The 27,983-nt window shown below is 39.8% G+C and overlaps 1 protein-coding gene across 8 annotated transcripts in view; it reads left to right on the top strand.

Annotated features, from left to right (window-relative positions):
* The window catches only part of ZNF385B (zinc finger protein 385B), a 360,011-nt gene extending 333,788 nt beyond the window's left edge, over window positions 1–26,223 (top strand). For 7 of the 8 annotated variants that reach the window (XM_053665125.1, XM_053665130.1, XM_053665129.1 and 4 more), the window contains exons 5-9: window positions 2,181–2,343; window positions 18,953–19,198; window positions 20,233–20,411; window positions 23,251–23,352; window positions 24,761–25,293. In XM_053665125.1, the coding sequence (XP_053521100.1) occupies window positions 2,181–2,343; window positions 18,953–19,198; window positions 20,233–20,411; window positions 23,251–23,352; window positions 24,761–24,976 (906 nt within the window). In that variant the 3' untranslated portion in view covers window positions 24,977–25,293. Of the gene's footprint in view, window positions 1–2,180; window positions 2,344–18,952; window positions 19,199–20,232; window positions 20,412–23,250; window positions 23,353–24,760; window positions 25,294–26,052 lie in introns of those variants that run through there. The other variant, XM_053665124.1, reaches the window with a different exon arrangement.
* Window positions 26,224–27,983: the final 1,760 nt, after the last annotated feature.

The raw sequence follows: 27,983 nt of genomic DNA, 5'->3' as shown, positions 1-27,983 counted from the left end.
GAAATAGTATGAGCAAATGACACTCTGCTTATCTTGTCCTAAGAGGCTTTATTTTGAGAAACACACGTATCTTTAGCCAAAGGGCACTAAGGTAACATCTGACTATTTAGTGTGCTTGGAAAGAGGAGGAGGTCTCCTGACATGCAGAGGTTTCCTAATACCTTGTAGAAATTGTTATATACCTAAAAAGCGGGACTTAGCTACTCACCGAAAGAATCAGGCTAAATGTATTATGCTAGTTTATTTCCCCACAAATTAAATAGATATTCTCTACTTATAGAAACTTCTGTTAAAATACAATCTTTCACTGAGTCATTAAAACAGTGTGCTTTTTGTAGTGTGTAATTTTTCACTCCTAATGAAACTATAATGTTTCATTAGTGTGAGTATGTATACATATAGTATGTGGTCATATAGTTAAATAGGCATAATACATCTAAATATTTCAGTCTGGAAAATGGCTTCTCCGCCCACCTGTGTGACTTGTGATAAGTTATTTAACATTTCTGTCCCCAGATTTTATTTGTAAAGTGCTGCCTGATAACCCTGCCTTACAGGCTATTATGAGGATTCTATGAGCTAATACATGTAATGCATTTAGAACTGTGCTTGGCAAAGATTTAGTAATATTACTCATCATTATTATTTTAACTTTATATTATCAATTTTTAAATTTTTATTTCTGTATTTTCTTAATTTGTATCAACCTAGCAAATTAGCTAGATTTAACCATTCTTCATTGGTAATAAATAAGACTTAAAATAATGTTATACTTTTCTCCTCTGTTGAGAATTTTTCCCAACTCAGCAGACTACATAATGAAAAGTCCCTGAGCAAGCCAACTAAGAGCAATAAGGCAATGATGATCTAAACCAATACTTATGAAAAGACATTCAGGAAGTCCGGGACTGTGTGCAGTCACACAAGTTCATTGACCTTGAGGGCTATATGCTAGGAAAATCACTTACATATCTTTTGCTGAAACAAAATTATAGCCTGGCTCATTCTGTACATTGTCACTTCTACCTATCTACCTACCTACCTATCTACTCAAATGCACACACATGCATACACCATCTGTATTCTGCTTGCTAAGGAAAATGAATGAAAACAGTGATATAATCATCTTCAGACATACACAGTTTTATAAGGAAAACTGATATAAAACATTTATTCAGAAATCTAATAAAAACTCATATGATAGTTTTATCATCCATTTCACTTTTATAAGTAACTTAATAAGCCATATAAGGTATGATTAGTGTTTTTTTCATCGAATGGATGTTTGTATTTTCAGGGTGTATTCAAAATGAAATCAAAGTGAATATTTATATTCTTTTATTAATATGCCAATTAGTACTTGATGCCAAAAAAATAAAATCCTTGTTCTTTAGTCAGAGGGGAATGTTCCACATCGATAAATTGATGTGGAAATGTTTTCTTGTTTTGCCGTAATTTGATTTTGTCTTTTAAAGGTTTTAAAGAGTCACTCGTCTTGATATCTCTTCTTTTAATCTAGTACTGAAGTCATAGTTCCACCCATGCTTCTTGTATAAATGAATGCAGCAATAACTGCTATGACTTCAGAATTACATTTGAGATTAGAAACAAAGATCGTCCCTACCCTCTTTGTGGCTTACGTGATCTGTTGTTAGAACTGGAATCATCGAAATGTTGCATGAAACACCCGTATGTGACTCCAAAACATAGTGCCATCTTCACACACTAGCACTTAGCTTTATGAGCAGAGACCAGAAGAAAGTAGATTCAGGGCAAACAGGATTTTAGCCAAAAGAGGAAACAAAATACAATGGCAGTGGAAGGACATGCCTGGGTAGGACACGCAAAGCAGCCTGCTGCCAGCCAAATGTTGGAAAAGTAACCTCAGCAGCCAGTGGTGGAAGCCATGGATGACAAAGCGTACCTTCGTCACCGTTTTTCCCTGGCCATGTTGTCCTCTGGTTTTCAAAGACATGGGCCCCATGTGTTGCAGAGAAGGTTTCAATACGCAAAAGCCTCTTAGATGCTGCTCTACCACTTCATTAAATGCCAAAACGTAGTTAAGTGCTGAGTAGTCAATGTTTGTGTTGCCTATGATTGAATGTATTTTTTCCTGCATGATCATCCATTGTGATGTTTGTAAGTAGCAAACAATGAGCCTGATTTGTTCTCCTTTGTAGAGCCAGGCCGAGGCCCACTACAAAGGAAGTAAACATGCCAAGAAGGTCAAAGCACTAGAGGCAACGAAAAACAAACCCAAAATGGTTTCTTCCAAGGACAGCGCAAAGGCTAATACCAGCTGCTCCATCACTCCAATCACAGGCAACAACTCTGACAAATCAGGTCAATGGCACTTTTTGTTCTTTACGCCTCCCGTGTTCCTCCGTCCCCTGCCCCAGTCCTGTTCTCCTCCACTCAGCTGTTGCATGTTTTCTCCATGATCTGTGTTTGTAATATTAACATGTTTCCTTCACAGGATGTTGTATGTTTGCACGGAATCTAAACATGTGATATGTTGCCATTCCATGTCATGGAGTATATACATTTAAGTATATATGTGTATGTGGATATATATATATATATGTATATATGGCCTATTCCGTCACAGTGTGTTTAGAGAAAAATCAAGAAGTGGATCTGAGATACTGACTTTATTATTCTTTTCTATTCATTTTATGTTTGGTTTTTACTGTAGACTTTTTCAGTGAAGGAATTCTTCAATTTATCTACTAATAGATGATTTTATATTCTTTTACCACAGCGAAGGGGCATGGGGAGGTGTAAAACGGCGACGTTTTCTGAGAGAGTGGCATTATTAAACAAATTGGAGAATAGGTTCAATAATAAAAGATTTAGATTTTTGATGATCTTTGTAGAGTTCCTCTCAGAATTACAAATGAACTTGAGGATTTTAAGGGACCTATCCACAAAGTAATGAATTAACTAACAGGAGAACTTTACCTAATTACAAGTAGGCTACTAGTGGGAGTACCTTTTCAGAAGAGTCCATATTTCATAGTCCCAGTGATTCATCACTTTTTCTGAGTCAGCTCAAGATGATTCAGAGAGAAGAGAAAAAATTCATTTTTCTAGCATGTATACCCCGAAATTGGTTGTTTAATAGGCTGTCACACACTCACATCCGCCCCTCAGGGCCCAAGGTGGCTGAGTCATCTTGTTTCAGTGACCAGTTGAGGATCATGTCTGGTAAAGGGAACTAAGAGAATACACTCTCTCTGTGTTTGACTGTCTCATTAGGGGCCTCTCTGTTGTTGTAAACATACATGAAAATACTCTTTTTGGGTTCTCTTCTGCTCTTCAAGTCACTTTAAATTTTGTGGAAATGACTACAGAATACTTTCCTGTGGCTGCCCAGGGCCTTTGGAGAAGAATAAATCCATTACTGTAAGAGGGAGTTTCAGAAAAGCTTCCTCAGACAAAGACACTGTGTAGGAAGGGACCACTGTCAATTAGGCCCCGTAAATGCTGGTTCCAGAAGCTCTGCAGCCTAGAATGAGTCAGCTAACCCACATTTGGTAATAAAGATGATTTGTTCTTCATGTTGTAGAATCACTAAATCATGTTATCTAGTACATAGAGAATAAATACTGCATTATTATATCACGTTTCTCCCTTTTTAAAGAACAAAGCCTTTCATGGATATTATTTAATTAATTTTTAACCCCGATCTATCAGATGGTAGGGTGAAGTATTGTCCCCAGTTTACAAGATGGCCATCTGAGCGGAGGTCCCTGTTGTGACAGTGGTCTGCTGCGGGTTACCCACCCTTTGGGGGAACGGGTGCCATCATCTCCTGACTTCCCGTCTGGTTTTATTTTTTGCAGTTTGTTGCTGCCTCTGTGACACAGTACTCTGTCAAAGATTCTATTATCTGAATTACAAACTTCATTAGAAAGAAAACATATTTTGTTAAAGGCAGTTAAGTAAGAATAGCTGTCTTCTTTACTTTTTAGAAGTTAGCATAGAATTCAATGTAAAATCCAAAGAAATGGCTTTCTGGTCTCCTAGGATCTATCCCAACTTTTAATGATGCATTAATGGGAGTTCAAAACATGGCAGGAGGGAGAGGAGATGTGCTTGGGGCCAATTGGAGTCAAAACACAGCAAGCATTAGGCATCTTTAGAAAGATGATGAGAACATATTGGCCAGACACTTTACCCAAATTGCTCCCTGGAGTTCAGGTGTCATCATGCCACATGACAGTACACCTCCCTGTGATAGTGCACCCCATACATCAAATGGAGTGGGGCTTGTTTTGGGGGGAGAGGGTGTTGGTGACAGTGTTTAACCTCTCGTAATAGGTTCAAAAAAGCAGATCCTTTGAAAAATCATATTTTTTGAAAATAATAAAATATTGTGATAATCAAACTAATGATAAAAATATTGTGATAGTCAGTCTAATGGCCCATATTTCTAGTCTTTAGCAGACTAGAGACGTGGAAAGGTGCTGGAACCAGTGTGTTCTGTTTGAACTGTAACAACAGGAACACCTTAAATTTGATCTGTGTATGAAACACAGTCACATGTATGTTTTCATATGACCCTCTCAACAATACTGTAACTAGTGGGGCTGAAATTAGTGTTGATCTTTCATTAATTCGTACAACAAACTTTATACCCATTGATTCACTCAGTAAATATATTTCTCTATAATAAGTATAGGAGGTCTGTCTAGAAGGTATCTTATGAAATAGTGATATACTATGAAAAAGAGACATTTATTGAAGACACAAGATACAAGAAACATTGTACATAGGACAATGATGCCTCAGTCCCCTTCAAAGTGGGCACCTCGGAACCTCACACGGTTTTCCCAATCACCATCAGCTGCCCCATAGTGTTTTCCTGAATCTCACTGATGTTCTCAAATCTCTTTCCTTTCAAAGGTGATTTTAGTTTTTGGAAAAGGCAAAAGTCACAGGTCACTAAATCTTGGTTGTAGGGTCTTGGTCACCTGGGTGATTTGATGTTTCACAAAAAAACTCTGCAAGAGACGTGATGCATGAGTGGTCGTGTTGTTGTGATGAAGCTGCCAATCACCAGTTGCCTATAGCTGCAGCCTTCTGAATCATCTGAATAGTCTACAGAGGAATGTGCAAGCTTAATGCAATACATGTATGATGCAGATTTGTTGCTGTACTCACTCAGTCATTTTGAATGAGACAGCCACATAGTACACATGCTCACTCAATGGTGTCTACTGCCCCCACTGACTAGTACAGTGAAGTCATCATTGTTCACATGCATTCCAGTCCACTCTTCTTGGCTGCCAGGTTACATCAATGTTGTGCAAACCATTCTCACTATATTAACAATGGCTGGACTTTTTCCAGACAGACCTCATAGTGTGCTGGTATATTTACCAGATACTGGGGTACAACAAGGAACAGAAAGATATTTTATTGCCCTTAAAGAACTTCCAACCAAGCATGTTTCTTTTTTATTGTGTTGGATATTTGGAATACAAAGAAAAATAATGGTTATCACCTTCAAGCTGCTCCCAAAACTATGATAACAATGAGGAAACTGGGGTCTTAGAAGGGTTAAACAGCCTATGTGAGGTTCACAGTTCATATCCCAGTAGATTGGGGCTGGAACCCAGGGCTTCTTGTTATTCATATCCCATTATTCCCATTACTTCTAAACTTCTCTCTCTGACTCAGGGGCAGGAATCCCAATGGGCAAAATCAGACCACAAAACCCCTTTTTAAAGAATTAGTGAGTACAACCATATATTACTTTTAAATTGCTTGGTGACTCTTGATATTTTTCAGTAGGAGCTGTAGCATGGAAAGGCCCATAAGGCTTCATTTTATTGATCATCTTTAGTTCCTACACAGTATGTTATCTGTAGCATTTAACCTAATAGAGCAAAGCTTTAGACATTACACATCTTTTCAAGGGCAAGTTTGAATGAAAACACTCATTTCAGGTAAATGATAAATGTCCTCAAAGCTCCAGCTTGACAACTGTAGGCTTCCTGTGTCTAAGCCAAACACACTGACTGAGGTGGAGGTCAACCACACAGGGAAGGGCATCGAGCCGTGAACTGCCTCCTGAAGAGCGCCCTTGAGTTGTCCTGGACACTGTCCAAATTTTCAGTACCATTTTGCATTATTCCATCTCAAATATTCCCACGGGGGACATGGAGATTGTTTTATTTCCCTGTACCTGTGACCATACCATGAACACTGTGAGATGACAGTGTCAAACAAGACATAAGAAGGGAGGAAAGAAAATAGGATTCCTCCAAACAGCTCATTTCGGTTTTCAGTAGGCTGTCCTTCCGCACGGTGGCAATCTCTCGGGTGTGAACCCAGAGCAGTTATCAACTTGCTGATCAGTATGATTTGCCTGGAAAGGCTGCAAGTTCAGCTTTTTATGATCACCCTGTTGCCTTATGAAAGAGCATTTTCAGTTTTGTCAAAGGGTTTTTCTGCCAAGGCTACAAATGCAGACCCTCACCTCGTCACTTTTATGGATTCCCCTGTGTGTTTCACAGTTTTTATGTGTTGTTGCAAATGGGGCCAGGTTTTCCAAATGACAACTTCTCATTTCCACTGGCTGCCGCAGGACTCTGTCAATTAGCAAACAAGGTCTTCGGGACTGCCTCTTCCCCCCACTTCCATCTCCAGCAGCAGGTCCTTGTGCTATTGAGTAGGAAAAAATAATAGTTTTCTGCTCTGGCAGCATCTGTCATTTATAGACAAGCACCATCATAAATTTGGCATACATCTATCCAAGTCCAGGAGGCTGAAATTTAGTATCCCTCATAAAATAATAGATTAACTATATTTATGACAGACATCTTAAGTCTGAAATTCTGGGGTACAATTGTGTAGAACGTAAATTGATTCCCATCTGTCGAAGGAGAACAGACCATTATACTAAGGCTCATATTTTCATGAAATGTACATAAATCATTAAGGCTTTCAAAGTCAATTTAAAAAATGAAACTGCCTCCATCATTGCCCATGTACCTTGAATTTGACACAGCAACCTGCCAGGCAAGGCTGAAGATTTTTAGGTAGTTAGTTGTTTGTCATACTTTGGAAACTAATTTCTGAAACTTTCTAGCATTTTTTTTTGCTTCCAAATTATCCTGAGCATTTATTGTTAGGTTTTCCACTTCTAGATGCTGTTACCCACTGTTGCTTTAAGAATGTGAACCAAAAGTTAAGACTGACTTATAATTTACTGAGGATCTATTAACTTATGATTTACTAGCAATATGTTATAAACCATTCTACAAAACAAATTCTTGGATATCTCCTTGAGACTTCTATCAATATTAAAAACTTTTCTGCACTTAAAGATATTGGAATATAAAAGAACTTCATATGCACATTGAATAATTTTATAAATGCATAACCATGTATAACCTTGAGACTTCACCAAAGGTTATTACTTACATTTTTATGACAGTTCACCTGTTTGTTTCAGGAAGAATTCTGTTACGATGACATACCTCTCTGAAACAGGTGGATGGTCAAACAGAACTACTCTATAAATACTTGTAGCATCCACGTGCAGCGCACCGGCACTGGGTGCTTTGGGGACTCAGGCCCAATTCTGATCGTGCTTACAGTCCAGTGTCACACTAATTGAGCTTTGTAGTCTAAAGCTTCAGGTGTTTTTTACAGAAAGAGTTCTATAGTATCTTCATCCTCTGACTTCTTTCTCTGAATGTCAGGTTCACTGTTGTGGACACTCGGGCATAGTATTATGCAGTAGTGTCCTGGTGCTCTCGTTTCTATAGACAGCACTATCCAGTTGAACATTCTGTGGTGATAAAAAGGGTCTATTATCCATGTCGCCCAATGTGAGTGCAATAGCCATGCATAGCTGTTCAGCACATGAAATGCAGCTTGTGCTACTGAGGAGCTGAATATTTAATTTTAAGTAGCCACACATGGCTACTGTATTGGACGGCCCATCTATAGACTGTGGTACCCTTTGCTCTTTGGACCAGCTGTAAGTCCACAGAAGGCATTAAATTCTCTGAGCCTCTCTTTTCTCATCTGTGAAGTATGAAGGACGCCTTCCCCACATCACACATCACAGCCCTGTTGGATGAAATGAATGAAATAATTGTGAAAGAGCTTTGCAGATGTAATCCATAATAAAATGCCTATTATTGGTTGTAATTAGTTTTTTGAATTTTAGGGGCAGTCTTCTTGTGGTATCTTATTTTAGCTGTCTCTTCTTGCTGCTCTCAGTAGAGGTGGTCAGCTCTCATCCCCCATATGCTGCATCTAATAGAGCGTATTCTAGAAAAACAGATCCAAGCTTTTAGACTTACATGCAAAATGTAATGTTAAAACACTACTAATCATAATTATGTGTAACTGAATCATCATGTGCGTGACACTAATATGCTAAATATTTTATATATACTGTCTTTTTAATGACTATACAAACCCTCTAATGGCTGCTAGAAAGTGAAACTTAAAGAGGGAAAGTAATGGCTCAGAGCCATTCAGTGAGGAAGCAGTTGCAAGGCCAGTGTCTCGCCAGGGCAGTCCCTCAGATTCACCACCATGACATACTGCCTCTGGATGAAGGCTCAGGGACTTCACTGCACATGCTTTTTGAAGACTGTGTGAGATGATTTTTCACTAGGTGATACTTCTAGAAGTCTGATGTCTCAGAAAAGCATATTGTCCTTTTCCATACCCTATTTTACAACTGGTATTGTTTTAAATAAAAAGTTGTTATTTGTTTTGAGTATGGATATTTAATATTAACCACGGTGTGATTCTTGAAAGCAATTTACCTACTTTGCATGGATAACATAGTAAAAAGAACATGAGCTTGAAGTCAGATTAGCTCCACCTCTCACTGACCATATAACCTTGACCAAGTCATGTTCACTGCCCTTCCATTTCCCCATCTATAAAATGGGAGAACTAATACTTACCTCCCAAGTTTGTTGTCAGGACTAATGAAGTAACAAATGTGCCTGGATCAGTGCTTATCACTTAACAGACACTCAATAAATGACAACGGTAAAAAGCAACCATTTGCTCAAAGAAATTTCCAGACTCTGACCTTATCTTAACTCTACGATCATTTTGTGCCATGCTGCCATCATACAACAGCGATCAGCAGTTACCTTGCCCTTTATGTGCTTTTCTTATCATCTCATAGCAATCATTGCACTTGTGTTTTCATTGCAGGACAATAAGGCTCAATAAGCCTGGCTTTCCCAGTGGAACATTTAAAGACATAGAAGGACCTTCTTGGTCTTCCTCACATTTCTGTGTAATGGAGGAAATGTCTTTTCACTCATTCATCCACTGGTTAATGTATCTCACATCCATCATGTTCCCTACAGGTCCTGGTACTTCACCCTGTACACAGCAGTCATGTGGTTAGCATGTATTAAATTAATAGCCTGAACTAGAATTGAATGGGGGAGGCTCTGGTGCCCTCCCTAGAATATGGACAGGGCAAAAAGACACTGGTTAGCTCTTTTATCTTAGTGTTCAAAAAGATAGATGCCCCATCTCATAGGTTAACAATCTGCTACACATCCAGCTACAGTAATAAAAGACGGTCCTGGCTGGTATAGCTCACTGGATTGAGTGCTGGCCAGCAAACCGAAACGTCACCAGTTCAATTCCCAGTCAGGGCACATGCCTGGGTTGTGGGTCAGGTACCCAGTAGGGGGTGTGTGAAAGGCAAGCAACTGATTGATGTATCTCTCATATCAGTGTTACTCTCCCTCTCTTTCTCCCTCTCTCTAAAAATAAATAAATAAATAAAAGCAAACAAGGGGCAATTTAACACATCTCCATTTGTTGAGTGAGAAAACTGGGTGCTTTGTGTGGAGGAACTGCCATCCTGAAACCGGGGTTGGCTCCTGAGATCAAGGGAGCAGGGAGGAGGGTGTGATCAGGGTGAAAGACACCCCCGCCTGACAAGTTCCTGTAAGCATTTATGTCAGTAAACAGGAGAAGCTCATCAGTCCATGCATTTTATTCCTAGCTCCTTACAAAAATTTTTCTTAGTGTACAATTTTTATTTCTTGTTTCCTGATATTTGAACTTTTGTCAGATTCTTATGATGAGTTTTACCCATTTAACTAGCAAAATGCATATCTAAGTTAAAATTATTTGTCTTTGCTGGCACAATATCTTTGTTCTTAGTTCTTTATTAATAAATAAATATTTTACTCAATGTGAAAATGAGTGTACCATATTCTGAAGTTAGGAAAAATTATTTATTTTACTTTTTTTTAATATATTTTATTAATTATGCCATTACAGTTGTTCTATTTCCCCCTTCATTCCCCTCCACCCTGCACACCCCCTCCCCCACCATTCCCCCCCTTTAGTTTATGACCACGTGTCTCAAGTTCTTTAGATTCTATATTTCCCCTACTATTCTTACCCTCCCCCCATCTATTTTCTATCTACTGTCTATGCTACTTATTTTCTGTACCTTCTCCCCCCTTCTCCTTCTCCCATTCCCCTGTTGCTAACCCTCCATGTGATCTTCATTTCTATGGTTCTGCCCCTGATCTAGCTGTCCTCTTAGTTTGCTTTTGTTTTAGGTGTGGGTCTTAATAACTATGAGTTTGCTGTTCTTTCACTGTTCATCTTTTTTATCTTTTTTTTCTTAGGTAAGTCCCTTTAACATTGCATATAATAAGGGCTTGGTGATGATGAACTCCTTGAATTTGATCTTATCTGAGAAACACTTTATCTGCCCTTCCATTCTAAATGAAAGCTTTGCTGGATAGAGCAATCTTGGATGTAGGTCTTTGGATTTCATGACTTGGAATACTTCTTTCCAGCCCCTTCTTGCCTGTAAGGTCTCTTTTGAGAAATCTGCTGACAGTCTGATGGGAACTCCTTTGTAGGTGACTGTCCCCTTATCTCTTGCTGCTTCTAGGATTCTCTCCTTCATTTGAATCTTGGCTAATGTAATTATGATGTGCCTTGGTGTGTTCCTTCTTGGGTCCAACTTCTTTGGGACTCTCTGAGCTTCCTGGATTTCCTAGAAGTCTATTTCCTTTGCCATATTGGGAGAGTTCTCCTTTATTATTTGTTCAAATAAGGTTTCCACTTGTGACTGTTCCTCTTCCCCTTCTGGTAACCCTATAATTTGAATGTTAGAACGTTTAAAGATGTCCTGAAGATTCCTTAGCCTCTCCTCCTTTTTTTGAATTCTTTTTTCTTCATCCTTTTCTGTTTGGTCATTTTTTTCTCTTTCTAGTCCACTCCTTTGATTTGAGTCCCAGTTTCCTTTCCATTACTATTGGTTTCCTGTGTATTTCCCTTCATTTCAATTAGTTTAGCCTTCATATGTTTCTCTAATTTGTGACTAAAATCAACCAGTTCTGTGAGCATCCTGATCACCATTGTTTTGAACTATGCATCTGAAAGTTTGGCTATTTCTTCATTGCTTAGATTTATTGGCTCTGGGGCTCTGAGTTGTTCTTGAGCCATGTTTTGATCTGTTTGTGCCTGTTATGTATGAGAAGCAGAGCCTTAGATGTTCACCAGGGTGGGGCCACCCAGGTCGCTGGTTTGTGATGCTGTAGGTGGGGGCGGGGTCAGAGAGGGACAATGGTGGTTCCCTCTGCCACTTCCCACCACTGGGGCCTGCATGGGTCTGTCTCACTGCTAGCTCCTTCACCGGTTTATCTGCGCTCAAATGTGTGACCACGATCAGCCCTCAGTGGGTCCACCCGCTACTCCACACCTGGGATCTGCCCACGGCTGCCTGCGCGCCTGGGTCATGCACCTGAGTTGGTCCAGTGGATCTTTCCTGCCAACCCAGCTCTGCTGCTGGCTCTGCCTCCTTACTGGTTTGGCTGAAGGGTTCGTTGTTGTCAGACTTCTGTGTAGTTTGATTTTCTGTGGTTTTTGTTGCTAAAACTTTATCGTTTTTAAACTTGGTTGTGCGAGAAGGTGCAGTGCTTCCACCTACGCCTCCATCCTGGCAGAAGTCTTATTTTTCTCTTTTAAACCAACATTTTACCCAATCCTTTGACTAGTCCATAAGACATAATCATTAATATCTAGCAAAAGTTTTAAAAAACTCTTTGAAAAAGAGTTTCGTGAGTAGATGAAACTCTTGAGTAGTATAAACATACTCTCAAGAGTAGTATTACTCTTGAGTAATATAAACAGAACGTCATGAATAGATGTTCTGTTTATATTAAAGCATTTCAAATTGAGAGAACTCTTTTGGAAAGCAGTGCCACATAACAAATTAAGAACAAAACAAATGTTTCTTCCATCAGATCAGTTCATTAATACCGAGATAATAATCCTAGATGCAAAGCAAGAAAAATAAAATGTTATGCATGAAGATGTCCATTGCAGCATTATTTGTATTAATTAAAACTGTAAATAAGATGATCAGTACCAGGGAAATTATTCAAAGTACTTGCATCCAATAGAGTATTATGCAGCTTTAAAATAAATAAAAGTAATAATGTGAAAAATGCATGTAATACATTACATCAAACAATTACAAAACATATTGAGTCAGGACTTTAAAAGTGGTATACTCGTGTGTGAATTTGCATACTCATACATTTACCGAGACCCTGTTGAGTACCCAGCCTTGTGTTAGGCACTGGTACATGGCAATGAGGGAGGCAGACCTGGCCTTGCCCTCATGAAAGCATGTCTGGAAGGGCAGATGCTGGACATGTGATGACAAGCTAGATGAGAGAAAAGAAAGGGACAAGGGACACTGGTGGGTGAGAGGAAGTTAGCCAGGCAAACAAGGACACTGATTTGGGGGTGGAGAGGAATAGGTTTCTCACCAGAGGGACCAGCACTCCATAGGAGTTGACATGTGAGAGACTGTCCTGTTTAAGTAACTCGAGGAATGAAAGGACACTTGGGGACATGGGAGGAAATTTAGGATATTGATTGGTAAGAAAGTGCTTGAAATGATGGGTAAGGACAGGAAGGCAGAATGAAGAGACAGGCATAAATACAGAGGTTCTTAACCTCTTGTTATAGCCAATAGTGAAGCCTAGTCTCAGAAAAATGCTTTTAAATCCATAAAATAAAGTGTACAGTTTTGCAAAGAAAACCAATGATATTGAAATACAGTTCCTAATTTCTTGTTGTGATAATGGCAATATATATAATAATTAATATAATGCCCTAATTCAAACCTAGTAACAGGTCTAACATCGACCATAATTTTGAAGGAGCAATGAGCATAAACAGTATTTTAAGCTTCCCAGTGAGAATACATGATTTCCTTTGGTGACAGAGTTACAGGTACTGCTAAGACTGCTGTAGTTTGTTGCCTTCATTTTTAATGGAAAGAAATGCTAAATTTCAATTGGAGATAAATGAAAATAAAGATACATTTGACATTCAAGTTCATGAATCCCATGAACTCATGGGTCGCATAGGAGTTGACAGACCCCAGGTCAAATACCACTGTTTAGTGTGATAGGATTAGGGTTGTTGTGTTTTTCCCTGTTCTCTGTGTGCTATTTGCATAAGAGCTTCTTCTAATGACTTGATGAGGTTTATGTCTCTCTGGCCACATATGGGATGGGAAAGAACCTCTTAGCCAGGCCTCTTAAATTAATACCACTTTCTGTGGTCGACACACTTTCTCCTGCAGCCTATAAATATATCAATATCAATATAAAGCTGTCTTTGACAACTTGATAATAAAGCAGCAGATTGAATTTAGGCACAAATGCTAGATTCACAGTGTAAAAGTATGAATAGCTTTTAGCAATATATTTTTACAGGATTGGCATCTTTCTGATGCCTGGCAGCCTGGCTCAGTCTTCCCAGGCCAGCCAGTACCCAGTTAGGTCCATAACAAGAGAGAGCAGATACCCAGCTCCCTGGAATAGCCTGAGGCAATCGGCTTGTTTGCTAGCAGTAAGTTTTTGTATTTTCTGTGTTTAATTAAAATACATTTTTTAATGAAGAAAAACTCAGTTTCCTCAACGTTGTTCAGACTGACCTTTCCATTGTCAGAGAGCATTCACTCTGCCTAAAGTATCAAAGCTGCCCCACACTCTTCACCTACAGCAGAAGGAGGTGGGAGGAGCAAGATTCAAACATTTCCCTTGTACCTTATGAATCTATGTTTCCTTTGTTAAGTGCCATTCACTGGGTGGGGGGGGGGGGAACCTGCTCCTCATTCCCCTTAGAAAATTCGGTTTTAATCTTATTCCTGGCTTTTGAATCATTGCTGGACCTACTCCCTGAGGGACTTGATTTGAGTGACATGAGTTAGTTATTCCATTTTCCATAATAAAGCTGCCTCAGAAATAACTGTTTCACATTTCTTAGTGACAGATCAAAAAAGGGGCAATTTTTCAACCTGGAGAAATTGAAATATGACTTCTCTATTTTACAAGTCAAAAGGCTGAAAAACTACACAAAACAGGAGAAAGCTGCTCATTGGATTCAAAGTCAAGCAAACAAGTCTCTTTTGTGCTCCCTTCAAAAAGTGGCAGGCTCACTAACACAGTGCCAGCTCTTGGATGCAGAGCGCAGACTGCCAGCTTCCAGCGGGAGCTATCTGGAGGTGCCACTGTCTGATCCGACAGCTTCTGCCCCCCAACAAAGTGTCACAAGGGACAATGGGGCAGTTGTCATGCAGACCTCAGACAAGGAGGGCCTTATCACTGGACCACAAAATCACTGTAAGGTGTCTCCCAGTGGCCAGAACCCGACCGACATAGGCTTTCAAATGGAAAGAGCAGGGATATCCTAAATCAGGATTGTGGCCTGGCAGGAAATTATGTTTTGGGACCTGTTCCAAACTTACAAAATTAGTCCCAGGCCCTAAGTTATTTAAAATAAATAAGCTTCTTTGTTTCTTTAAGGTAAGAACATACAGATTCTGATTCGATGAAGAGTCACTTTAATTTAAAGATAATTTTCACTGCTTCCAGGATTAGACTAAAAGCCAAGATATGAAAATAAAATATAAAGGTAGTTAATTAGGAGTTAGCAGGCTTCACAGTGATCAACTGTGCTTGAAGACTCTGACTTTCTGGAATTCAGCATGAGGCATGACAACGTGGCACTGGACATGAAGGGCCCACCGGCATCAGACTGGCCCAATGAGTAATACGTTAGGACTTCTGGCATGTTCTTTTCATCTTCTGTGTTAGCATATTAATCCTCTGAGGCTCTATGTGAGTCATGTACTGCTAACTCTGATCAATAGGTGGGTTAATTTGAGTAAAGTTTCCAGAGTAAAAAAATACTGAAGACATTTCCTTCACGTGGTTTACCAACTGGATATGAAAATAGTTTCCCCCCATAAAAGAGATTTTCAAAATGTTTAGAGCTTTGGAAAATAAGTAAATTAACATGGAAGCTCCCAAGAAAACCACTTTGAAGAACTAAGTTCACTTGGCTGCATAAATTATGGATGTCTGGTACAAAGGGCAATTCTGATGTAGCTAAGCAAATTTTGCTTCAAAATCCTGTAGGATAAACCCTGAAAAAAGGTGTTTGAGTAGTGAGGAAATGATTCAGACAGTGAAAAGCCCTGCTAATTAACACGAGGTGAGGGAATACTTGAAAGTGGAATTTATATTAACCAGAAGTTCTGGGTGGCAATGCACCTTTATTAAAAGAAACAGAAGGAAGTGGCACATTAATTAAATATTCTAATACACAACATAAGGAGCCTTTAAAATGCCAATAAAGAAAGAGAAATAATATAATGGATTTTGATGAAAATATCAAACAATTAAAATGAGGAATAACCAATTTAGGTTTTGAAGCTTATGAGTTTCCACATCCAGAAAGAATGCTACAATTTAATATATTATTGTCTAAATAACTTTCTTGATTTTTGAATCTGTCGTATTGACTACGTAATATCAATCTAATCACAGAACTCACTGAATATGATGGAACCATTTACACTTTTCCAAAGTCAAAAAAATATATCCCTAATATTCTCAAAGCTAAAGACTCTGGCTTTTCTAGGGGATAAAAATTAAGACATAATTTATCTAAATGTTCAGTTATATAAATGCTATGTACGCCATGCCTCTTAAAAATTTTTAACCCAGAATGGCTACCCTCAGTACCTATGACAATGATTTTAAGTCATCCTCTGCCTTCTGACTGAGTCTACCTTTGTGTCTCTCCTTACTCCTGTTGCCATTATCGATGCTCAACTACCAGGTATTCACCACACAAACCCCAAGCTTTCTGACCCCTGGGCATTTGCTCGTGTTTCCACATATACCCATTCACTTCCCACTCCTTTGCACCCCATTCTACGCTTATCTAAATTGGAGCTTCAAAACCAGTTCCTTTCTTTATGGAAAATGTCTCCCTTTTGTCCGGCCAGATGCATTTCCCACTCTTACCAGTTTCCATCATACATTAGAGTTCTCTAGATAACTGTCTTGTTCCCGTGCTAATCTGTTACTTTCTTAAAGCCTGTACCTACTTTATTTACTGTTTTCTTCAACATGTAGCACACTGCCAGCAACGAGCATATTGTTAATATGCATTCATTAATGAATAAATTACCTCTTTTGAAAAAGACATAGGAAAAGTAAACATTTACTTTTTCTAAAAGAAATAGGGATACAGAGAAAAAGATAAAATTTTGTTCATCTTCTCAATGTTACCTGAATCAGATGATTGTTGACTAGGACATACATTTTCATTTAAGGAAAATATGCTTTAAAACTAAACCGTAGTTTTAAAACAAAGTAACAGCTTTTTTACATTTCTGGGTGACCATTGTATGCTGTTCATAACATTAATGCCATGCAAAGTCCTCCCTCTGTGCAGGGGGATTAATATGCTACCACTGGTGAAGAGCTAGACAAAGAAAGTATCCCGCTCCTTTATGCCACCTGCTAACCTGTGGGACATTATTTAATCTTGATGAGCCTTAGTTTCCTCGTCTTTAAGATAGGAATAATCATTTTCAGTCTTACCTATTCCACAAGTTTGTTATGGGAGATAATAATGTAAGTAATAGCACTTTGTAAATTGTAAAATTCTTCATAAATGTAGGGGTAGATGATGGAGATCAATACAATAGACATTACAATAATAATATGAAAAGGAGAGAAAATGAGTGAGTAAATGACTAAAGCAGGTCAGAGTCTTTAGGTCAAGTTTATATGACGTATTCTGTGCAATGACCGAGGAAAAGGTTTTGTTGTGCAATGACTTCAGTTTCCACCACAAGACACGGTAATTCCATAAGGGCAAGTATTAAGATTAATGAATAATTTCACTTTGTGTATCTATGAAATTTCCAATTTAATCAGGGATTCTTATAGATGAGGAAGTTCTAGGCCTGAAATAATCTTCAATCTAATTTACTCACTATTACCATTTGGGAAGGATGATTTTGTTTTCTACTCTCCTACTATTGAAGTCAGTTTAGATCATCTAGGATCTTTTCCATCATACTTCATGGCATTCTGAAGTGCTAATAAATTTGCTGGAAAGGAATATTGTGGGACCCAAGGATAAACTGGGCTCTGAACATTCACTGATTCTAAATACCACGCAAGCCCGGAATCCATCTGTAGATACAAGCCCTGACCTAGATTGATCCAACGCAGAAAAAGGGATGGAAGCCAACTGCTGATCCCTCAGTTAAACAGAAATAGGACCCGTCTTATTTTTGATGTGCATGGTGCTTGGTTTGCCTGGTGTGCAGAAGAGACACATTTGCATGTTGCTGTCCCTTTAGTCACGTCTGCGCTCTTGGTCATCCAGGCCCATAGTACACAGTTCCAAATTAGCTAGGGCAGTGGACAAATAAATGTTCGGTTTTAATTCCTCTTTTCTCTTAATGAGAGTTTATTAGCATACCTATAAACATTTTCTAAGGCACCAGCTCGAGTAGGATTAAACCTCTGATGGATTTTGCTATTGCCTGAGAAGTTCCAGTTTCTTTCCCAAAGGGGCCACTGAACAGAGCCTGTGGTGAATAGCAAATGACCCCTGAAGAGGTACAGTCACTCTGGCCCTTCATGTGGCCTGCTCCTGAGTCCTGAGCAGTGTAAGCATTTAGCAGCTACAAGATCAAAATGCCGAGATGTCTGTGAATTATTTGGCCAATCTTCATATTGTGCTTATGGTTTGTGTCATTATTTAAAATGTATGACTTAGAGTGGCAGTAATTAGTAAGTGTTATGGAAACTTTGCATCCTGTATTTTGGATAAATTTCATTGCAGTCCAAAGAACAGCAAAAACTTAACCAATCATAACCCAAGTAAACCATGTTTCTTCCCACCTTTCTATCCCACAACCCAAACTTAAAATTTACAACTTGGTATAGAGATTGGTTTTTAACTTTAAATTCATGTCCTAATTAAAACATGAGTAGTTGAATGAAACCCCCATTGCCTCATGACTTATTTCATGTTCCCGTCATATCATGTAATCATATGGCAGGGTAGCAGGTTTTCTAAATATATATTAAAGTCTTCCCTGGAGCAAAATTTACAACTCAAGGGTATTTGATAGGAAGTTATGTACTTTGAGTAGGAGAATGTAGTTATTTTTTTAAAGATTGTATTTTTTTTTTTGAGAAAAGGGAAGGGAGGGAGAAAGAGAGGGAGAGAAACATCAATGTGTGGTTGTCTCTCATGTGGCCCCCACTGGGGACCTGGCCTGCAACCCAGGCATATGCCCTGACTGGGAATTGAACCAGTGACCCTTTGGTTCGCAACCCGCACTCTATTCACTGAGCTACACCAGCCAGGGCTTTGAAGTTATTTTTTATAAGTCATCCTGACTTTGGGGTGACCTGATATGAAAACCGATGGCATGGAATTCTCTTTCAGTCAGATTCAGTGGACTAAACTGTGGGATGGGGTAAAACCAAATACAGAAATCAAATTCTTATATTTAACTCCTTTACATATCTGTGTTTATATGAGACGAGGCTTTGATACCATATCTCTGTGTCTCTCTTAGACGACAAAGGGAAGCTAAAAGTCAACAGTTCCAGTCAGCCGTCGAGCTCTGAAGGCGGCTCATTTCTCCTCAGACCTGGCACAACACCTCTGCCGCCAGGAGCAGACACCTCTCCCTCCAAGAGCACAAATGGAGCTCCTGGGACTCTTTCTGAATCAGAGGAAGAAAAAGCCAAAAAATTGCTTTATTGTTCTCTATGCAAAGTGGCTGTGAACTCCCTGTCACAGCTGGAGGCACACAACACAGGTTAGCCGCTACGGTGGAGATTTAAATACTGTTGATAACAAGATCCAACTTTTCTCATCAAAACACCATTAGGTGTTCAAACGTTGGGTTTGTTCAGTGTCTTCTCTACTTTCATGATTCAAAGGTATAATTTTGAAAAAAGTGTGATCATAATGACTTTGCAAACAGCAAGGCAAAAGCAGGCTGGAGATAAAACTTGTTCTGTTCTTTATTTTCTCAAAAGTGTCTGACACTTCCCAAAACTCATTGTAAGGAAGTGACAGGGACAAAGACAAATATCTGTGCACAGTGTTCACTGTAACACCCTTATGAGAGAAAAAAATGGGAACAACCTAGAAGTCCTTCAATAGGGAAATGTTGAATAACTCATAGGAACTCTCTACTGTAGATTATATTACTCAGCCATTACAATGTAATTCAGAGAAAGGATGTATACAATTTGATATGTGAAATTTTCAGAATATTTAACTAGTATGATCCCTATTTTGAAAAAATATGTGTATTTGTATGCAGATTTTTTAATTTAAGTATAATTGGTATATAATATATCAGTTGTATTATTTTCAAGTATACAGTATATAGACTGGACATTTTTAAACCTTGCACTGTGATCACCCCACTAATTCCAATAATCATCTTTCACCATGCAAACTTCTCATTATTGACCATATTTGCTTCTTTCTTTTTATTGAATTTAGTGGAGTAACACTGGACTACATTTATTTTTTTATATACTAAAAAATAACCTAAAAAGAAATGCACTAAAATGATAATGTTGATTATGTCTGGACTTTGAAAATACCGATAATCTTTATTTTCTCATGCTTCTCCATACTTTCTATACTTTTTATTCTATACTCTTGTTTTCCCATTTTTTACCATGAATATGTGTTAAATGTATAATAAGAATTAAAATAGTATTAAAAATAAAAGCATTGGGAAATTCAGCCAGAAAATACTTCTCGAGAATAGGAAACCAGAGAACTTCATGTAGCTCCTATTAGCTGTTTAACATTTGTCTCTTTCTGTTTTAGGGTCAAAACACAAGACCATGGTTGAAGCTCGTAATGGGGCTGGTCCCATTAAGTCCTATCCTCGACCTGGGTCAAGGTTAAAGATGCATAATGGCAGTAAGGGTTCAGGACTACAGAACAAGACATTTCATTGTGAAATCTGTGATGTTCATGTTAATTCAGAAATCCAACTTAAACAGGTAATGTATTCTGAATCAGCCACTGTTTGGGGTGGGGGTCACCCCTTAACTGTGTACTTCATAATCTGTATACCGTATTTGGTCATGTATACTGCATACCTGTGTTTTTGGACAAACGTTCAGGAAAAAAATATCTTTCATTTTAATTTTTTAATTCAATTTTTATTTATATTTAGATACTTGTTTTTTGTATTATAAAGGAATTTCAGCAATTAGTTTTGGACATATTATGGTATGAGAAATTTTATGTAACAAATAACTACAAAACACAAGAACAGATACAAGGTATTTCAGGAACTCCCCGTGTATAATGCACGCCCTTACTTTCCCCTCAAAAGTGTGTACTATACATGGCAAAATACAGTAATGATTGTCACTGTGCTCACAGTTAAATTTACTTACATTTGTCAGTGTAAGAAACATCCAAACCTGTAAGAATTTATATGAGTTTCTTTGAGCCAAACTGACAATTGCCAGGAAGCAAAATCTCATCAGATTGAGAAAATGCTCCAGACAGTGGCAGTTTTACATCTAATTTTATACCTTACAATGAAAGTAGGAGGCATGAGGGGGTTACATGAAATCCGTTAGTGATGGACTAGGAAGGTAGGAGAAAGCAAAAGGGGGAAGAATCTCTGGAATTGGATAAAAAGTACAATGAATAGACACATACTTCTTTTACACTGGTGGGTACAGAACAGTTAGCAATCAACATAATGACAACAGTGAGGGGTTTTGTAGTCTCTGCTCTGCTGAGTGAGTGAGAGTGAGTGTGCCATGAGTGGTGTGGAGAAAGGAAACTACCCAGACATCCCAAAGGCGTGTGATGCTAGATGCAAAAAAAGCCACAGACAGGCCCAGTTAAGGTAAAGACTGACCTTTGCCTGGAAAGATACCAGACTATGACATGACTACCTACCATGGGTTTCTTTTCACTGGGAATTTTTAATTTCAGATCATACTATGTGGTTAGGTCCCTGAGTTCGTAAGGCCTACCATGCAGGCCTCCCCTGAATTTGTCAGATTTAGTACGTGGCCCCTTTTTTTTATCCTCACCTTTATAGGATGCATACAGTATACAAAATACAGGTGCTTTGTGGAAGAAGAAGTCTGTACCAAGTATTTGCGCACAACTTGTTACTATATGTCAGATTCCAGACTAGGTATTAGAGACAGATGAGCACAGCAGTCACCTGGAGCTTACAGTGAAGTAGCAACTTCTGGGAGATCAGTGAGATATTCAGCCAGTCTTCCAAGGACCCAGAGTCCGGTTAGTGAGACAGACTCAACAGTCACAGTGCTAATACCAGGCGAAGTCAGATGAGAGGTTTAGAGACAGAGGAAAGGGAGGGAGGCATTACAGTGGAGTGGGGGCAAACCTTCACTTAGAGAGCAGGGTGATTTTATGGACACTGTAACTGAGCAAAAAAGGGGGGTTGTCTGCTTGCTGCCACAAAAGCCAAACCTGTGAGGCTGTCAGTGTTGAAAAAGGAAAGAGGTTTTACCCAAATGCTGCATGATCTGAGAGATTTACAGATTCCCCATTTCAAAGCTCATCTCTTCTGCAAAACCAAGACAAAGTCCACCCATCCTCAGCAAGACCAAAACAAAAGGCAGCGCCCAGAGTCCCTGCTCCATTTTAAAGAACCATCCTTGGGAGCCCACAGGTGGCTGCTAAGTAGTCATCCAGATAGCTTAGCTTGTTCCTGCTGGTGACCATTTCAGCCCCCCACCCCCCGGTCTGCGTGTGGATTTCATGCAGCCATGGGCCATGCAGTTGCTAGGGCCCCAAGGTCACATACTCCTGGGGTGGGGAGCATGTACACATGGCTCTTGCAGCATCAGGTGGGTGAAGAGCAAGAGAGGCTCCCTCCTGGAGAACATGGGCCATATGGCTGCTAAGGCCACGTGGACCATGGAGAGAATAGGCCAGCACACCAGCTAAGTGCAGGACAGAGCCAGCAAGCCAGGAGTGAGAGAGAGAGACTTCTTTGTTCTCCTTGGTTTATCTTAGCTTGGGTGTGGGGTGGACCAGGTGCTTTTTCTAAATGACCAATGAAGTTCTCAAACTTTGTGTGCTATGGGTGGGTGCACCTCCCAACCAATCCTTTTTTTCCTTAGGCTAGACTGACAGGCCTCTTTGGTCTAGCACCTCTCCTTGCTACCATTTGACTTATGTGGGCAGGTGCATGCCTTCCCCTGGTCCCACCCCCAATCTGGTACTAGAGAGGTGGAGGGAAGGGATTTTTACACCCTCAGTGTGAGAACCTCCCCCTGCCACCATTCCAGGGAATGGGCTCCCGCTGCATTCCGAGGCTTCCCAGTTTCCCTCCTTACGAGCTTTGGCCTGGAGTCTGCAGCAGCTTCACCACCTCCAGGCGAATGCTTTGCTGCAACTGGGCCTCAGCGTTCACTGGCAGAGGTGCACCACTCCTGGTGCCCACCAGGGTTTCCACCACCTCTGGGCTGGGCAGTCACATGACTAAGATGCCAGGCAGTTGGATGCTCCTCTGCAGCAATCAGTTGAGCCTGGGCCTCTGAGATGATGAGCTGTGCACCCATTCACAAAGAGGTCCTCCTCCTCCTTCCTGCAGCTTGGCACAGTCTGTGGAGCATCAGGCACCTGGCTCGCTGAGAACAATAAGGGGCGGGTGGAGGGTACAGGCTTATCCACTGGTAAGGACACTACTTGGAACTTGTACCTACAACTGGGTCCAGCTACCTCTGGTATTAAAGCCTCATAAATCATGGTGAAACCAGCTACCTCTATCTAGGAAATATATTTTACATGGAATAAAACTCACATTTAGATTCAGCTAACGCATCAAACTTTTTTCAGCACATTTCTAGCCGAAGGCATAAGGATCGAGTTGCAGGGAAGCCACTGAAGCCGAAATACAGCCCATACAACAAACTCCAGCGGAGCCCAAGCATTTTAGCAGTAAGTTCACCCGGCCTGTTCCTGTTTTGCAGGGCAGCCTTGCTGTCTAGGGCAGGTTTTGGGGGAAGGAGGGCCTCGGGACTAATTGGTTCTGAAAGGTTGGGAACTTAAATAGCCCATGTAAACAGGAGTTTTAAAATGAACTGCCTGGTCTCTGCTGTAGGGCACCTTGAAGAGAAGCAGGACCTCTTTAATAGCTAATAACTTACCCTTTAGCGGGACCTTTCGAAGAGGCTACTTTCTTTAGCATATAAAGAAAGGTAAAAGCTCAGGAACAGGAATGCAATGGCTGTTGAACCTGGAGAAAGGGATTGCTTTCAGAAAACAAAAATTCATTAATTTAATGTCTTCCTCCTCCCTTCCCGCCCTCCCTCTACCTCCGCCCTCCCCCCCACATCTCCCCAGAAGGTAAAGTACATGCATATGCTGTTCTCCTTCCTTGTCTAGTAGGCAGGTTGGTAATCAGCCTGTCTCACCTGCTCAGTTTTCAGTTTCTTTGCAAAAATATGCAAGGGCTTCAGCAATAGGTATCATATAAATACCCAGATGAGTGGATTTCAGTCTCCCTGGGACCCAGCCTGGCACTCTGTGTGAGGTCAAAGCTGAGAGTGGCCAACTAGAGGTGGTTCTGAGTTTTCTCATCTTCCAGCTTCTTTAAAACCTTCATCTGATGCTGAAGACTGTAACCTGCATTAAACAAACACAGCTTGCAAAACACTTCCTGATTGCAAAACAGAAATTAAGAATCCATTTCTTGCTTCACAGGAGGATTCTACCCTGGGATTCCTTTACATAGGGAGTTACTGGACCACCTACAGGGATTCCCAATGAAAGAAATTTGAGTTAGCTGCAGTTTTTCAAGGAATAGGCTTAAGTGGCCAGAGAGAGGTGTGAACTGACTTTGTTTTCCTGACTCTCCGTGGGCCCTAAGTCAAGAACCCCTGTTGCCTATCCCAGTGCGGCTTTTGGAAAAGAAGTGAGGTGAAGGGTTATGAATATCCTTCAAAAAATTTAATTAAAAACTCTTTCAAGGCTGCATTGTGGTTTAAGACAAGTCAGAATTTTGAATTGAGCTCCGTTGTCTGAGCAGGAAACCTTCTGGGGATGTTTGTGTTTTCTTTCTGAGCCACAGTAGGGAATAGATTTAGGATCTATTCAGAGAGGGCTTCCTGTGTCCTAGTGCCACTGGGCAAAGACCACCAAAAAAGAGCTGAAATGGACACACATCAAAGTCAAGGTACGCCAGCAGCCTTTGAAACCAGCTTTGTGAAAATAATCATGCCTTGACATCTGAAAGATCTTTAAAATTGGACTTTTTAATGTTGGTGTCTTACTTATGAAAACGTATCTGTGGTGTTCATTCAAGACAATATCCCTACCCCTTTCCTGGTTATCTCCCTCCTTTTAGGCAAAACTTGCATTCCAGAAAGATATGATGAAGCCTCTGGCCCCGGCCTTCCTGTCCTCGCCCCTGGCGGCAGCCGCGGTGTCCTCAGCGCTGTCGCTACCGGCTCGGCCATCGGCCTCGCTCTTCCAGGCGCCGGCCCTACCGCCTGCTCTCCTGCGGCCCGGCCACGGGCCCATCCGCGCCGCACCTGCCTCCATCCTCTTTGCTCCCTATTAAGTCTGCAAGCCCCGAGTCGGCTGAAGCCAGTAAGTAGGAAAGTCGAGAAGGGAAGCCAGAAGGATTCAGCAGTTGAAGCATTTTGTGTTGCAGCGTCCCCACCCAGACACAAAGTGTGAGCCGACTCCAAAGAATAACACATCACTAGAGGCAAGAGTGCTTTTAGGAACCGCTCCTGTCTTTTAGGAATCTGAGCAGCACAGGCTTTACTTCCCTGTTCCCTTCCACGCCTCCCATGCCCCCTGTCCTCATTCAGTTTGTGTATCTGAGATATTCAGTTTCTTGCAAATGTATTGGTCAAAAAAAATATATATATATACATATACCATTCTCTATTTTTCCATGAGTGTGATCTGGCTTAGAAACAATGTGGAATATTTTCCTGACAGACTTGAAATATAGGGTCTTCCTCACATGTCTGTAAATAACTCTGGAATCCAACTGGGCACCTTCTAGTGTGGAACAAAAATAGATGAACACAAGTGCTTGCTTGTGGAGACCATCTTACCAGTGGATCACAACCCTCTCTTGTCCGTGTCCCATTGCCGACAGGGATCATACACTGTCTCAGACCCAAGTACTGTTGCATCCTGTGTGGTACTAGATCTGTATCTCTTGTCTGAGTTCAGCATTTTTAGTTGCTGTGTAAATGTTAGGAAGCAAGATAGCTTTGAATGTTCTCATTCAGAGAACAAAAGATAATGTATTTTTCCTTATATTCTATTTTATTTGGTGATATTTAAAAGAAATAGAAAGCCATATAACATAGCTATAGTTTCTACCTGTTTGCTATTTTTGTTTAACTTATTTTGTAGCTTTTTCACAGTGTGAGTTGCTAAGCAAATGTATACAAACAGAAAAGAGCTTCCTAAATTGCACATTTTTGCACCTCTTGTGCATTCTGCAAGAAGACAATGAATCCATGTATTTCTGTGTAATTACCTTCTTTGTTTTTAACCTGTTTTCATTTGTAATGATGCTACATAATCTTGTGGCTCCCTAATGCAATAATGTACAGAAGATTAAAAAATTTATAATTGAACAATTTGTCTTTCTGTTCACTGACTATGTTGCAGGTCACGCTCCTGTGCCCCATTTCTCAGTTGATATCACAAGACTGGAATGTTTGTGATCAGGGGCAAGAGGTATCATAACACAGCCAAACAGAGTGAACTCTTTCTGAGCATCTGTATCTGCAATCCGTAAATGGTAAAATGTCTGTGTATTTTTTTAATGTACCTTTCCAATAAAAGTACAAAAAATAAAAATCTGTTTGCATTTTCAAAGTTATTTTCTCCTGAGACACCTTCAATTTGAAATCATCTGATGAAAGATTTTCAGTAGATGCAAAGATTGCTTTTTACATATTTAGCATTTTCAGCTCTTATTTGCAGCATATTTGTTTATCATGTATATTCATTACTGTCCATGGCATCTGCACGGGGTGAGACTTGACTGCTGCTTTCCCTCTGAATCTCAAAGAAATTGGGTCAAAGTTGTGAGTGTGGCCCAAAATCACAGTCGCAGCCTGACAAAAATTTGGGACTGATTCTTTAAAACATGCTGTGGTCTTCTAAAGCTCCAGTCCATCTTTTATTCATATGCATGGCAATTACAGTCTTTTTCTTTTTCTTTTTTTTTTGTAGAATTTTATTTCACTCCTCCTCCTTTACCTTCTGTAATCAGCCCACCCTTCTTTTCTTCCACCTGGTCTTGTTCTTCAGTGTAAAGATTAATACAGCACTATTTGTTCTGATTATCTATTGCTGCTCAAAGAACTACTTGAAAATTTAGTGCCTTAAAATAACCATTTTATTATATTACAATTTCAGGAGTCAGGAATTCCAGCAGGGCTGGGCTGGGCTGTCCCGTTCCCTGGGACATCAATAAGAGATCCCTTGGTAGCATTCTGCCAGTGGGCAGGCTGGTCTAGTAGCCCAAGCGAGCTTCATTTACATGTCTGCCTGGATGACAGTGGCCAGAAGGCTGAACTCTACTGGAGCGGTCTACAAGAGGGGCTACACATGGCCTCCTGAGCCACATGGTCTCAGATAATACACAGTAACTCTGGATTCTCAAGGCACTTCAAGGAACCTGGGTGGAAGTCAAAAGAGGCTTCTTTAAAATTGCCTCAAAACTGCCAGCATATCACTTATGGTGCATTGTATTGATCAAGCAAGTCACTAAGGCCAACCCAGGTTCAAGGGGAAGGAAATTATTCACTTTTTAGTGTGAAGAAGAGCAAACAATTTGTAGCCATCTTGAATCTACCACTCCATTATAGAATTTGAGCTGGGGGCTAACAAAGCCCTTTTCCCCTACCATAAGCCCAAACAGTGTCAATTTTTTTTTTTAATGAGAAGAATTGGAGTGGGAGTAGGGCCTAAATTCTCATTTCTGTAAATTATGGGGCTTACGGTTGGCAGTACAGCTGTGTTACATGGCAATAGACTACATTTATCAAAGTTTATCCAACTATTGGCAAATTGTTAACCTTAATATTCTAGACTTATAATCATGTTAACTTTAGAGTCTTAGGATTTCATTTGACATTCAGAATTTGGTTGATTTTTTTATCTGACTAATTTGAACTCTAACCAACACTAGTTACACTAATCCTTGGTTGGACCTTTACACATGGGTTATGGACATCATACTCTGAAGTTGTGTTTAACAGTTTGGAGAAGTTTATTTTCATTTTTATGGATTTCAGTGGTAATTATTTGTTTCTATTGTATCCTCATCTATTCCATTAAAGATAACTGCAGTCCTCAAAAATTGTTTAATGTCAATATTTAAATAGATATGGGAATTTACTATTCAGATTCATAGAGTTTAAAATATTAAAAAATCATCTCAGGGAGGAAGAATAAAGGAATAACAATGAATTGACATGAATGCCTCCAAAAATAAGCCTGGAGTAGCTTCAAACAATGATGTATAAAATATTATTAACCAGATATATTTTATCATCTACTCTGATTCCTACAGCGGCAGAGTGGGTCAG

This window comes from Artibeus jamaicensis, unplaced genomic scaffold, assembly GCF_021234435.1.
Source record: "Artibeus jamaicensis isolate MK-2021 breed Jamaican fruit bat unplaced genomic scaffold, CSHL_Jam_final contig_391, whole genome shotgun sequence".
Classification (NCBI taxonomy): Eukaryota; Metazoa; Chordata; class Mammalia; order Chiroptera; family Phyllostomidae; genus Artibeus; species Artibeus jamaicensis.
The sequence above is the reverse complement of the archived record's forward strand: the minus strand, read 5'-3'. Positions and strand labels throughout refer to the sequence as shown.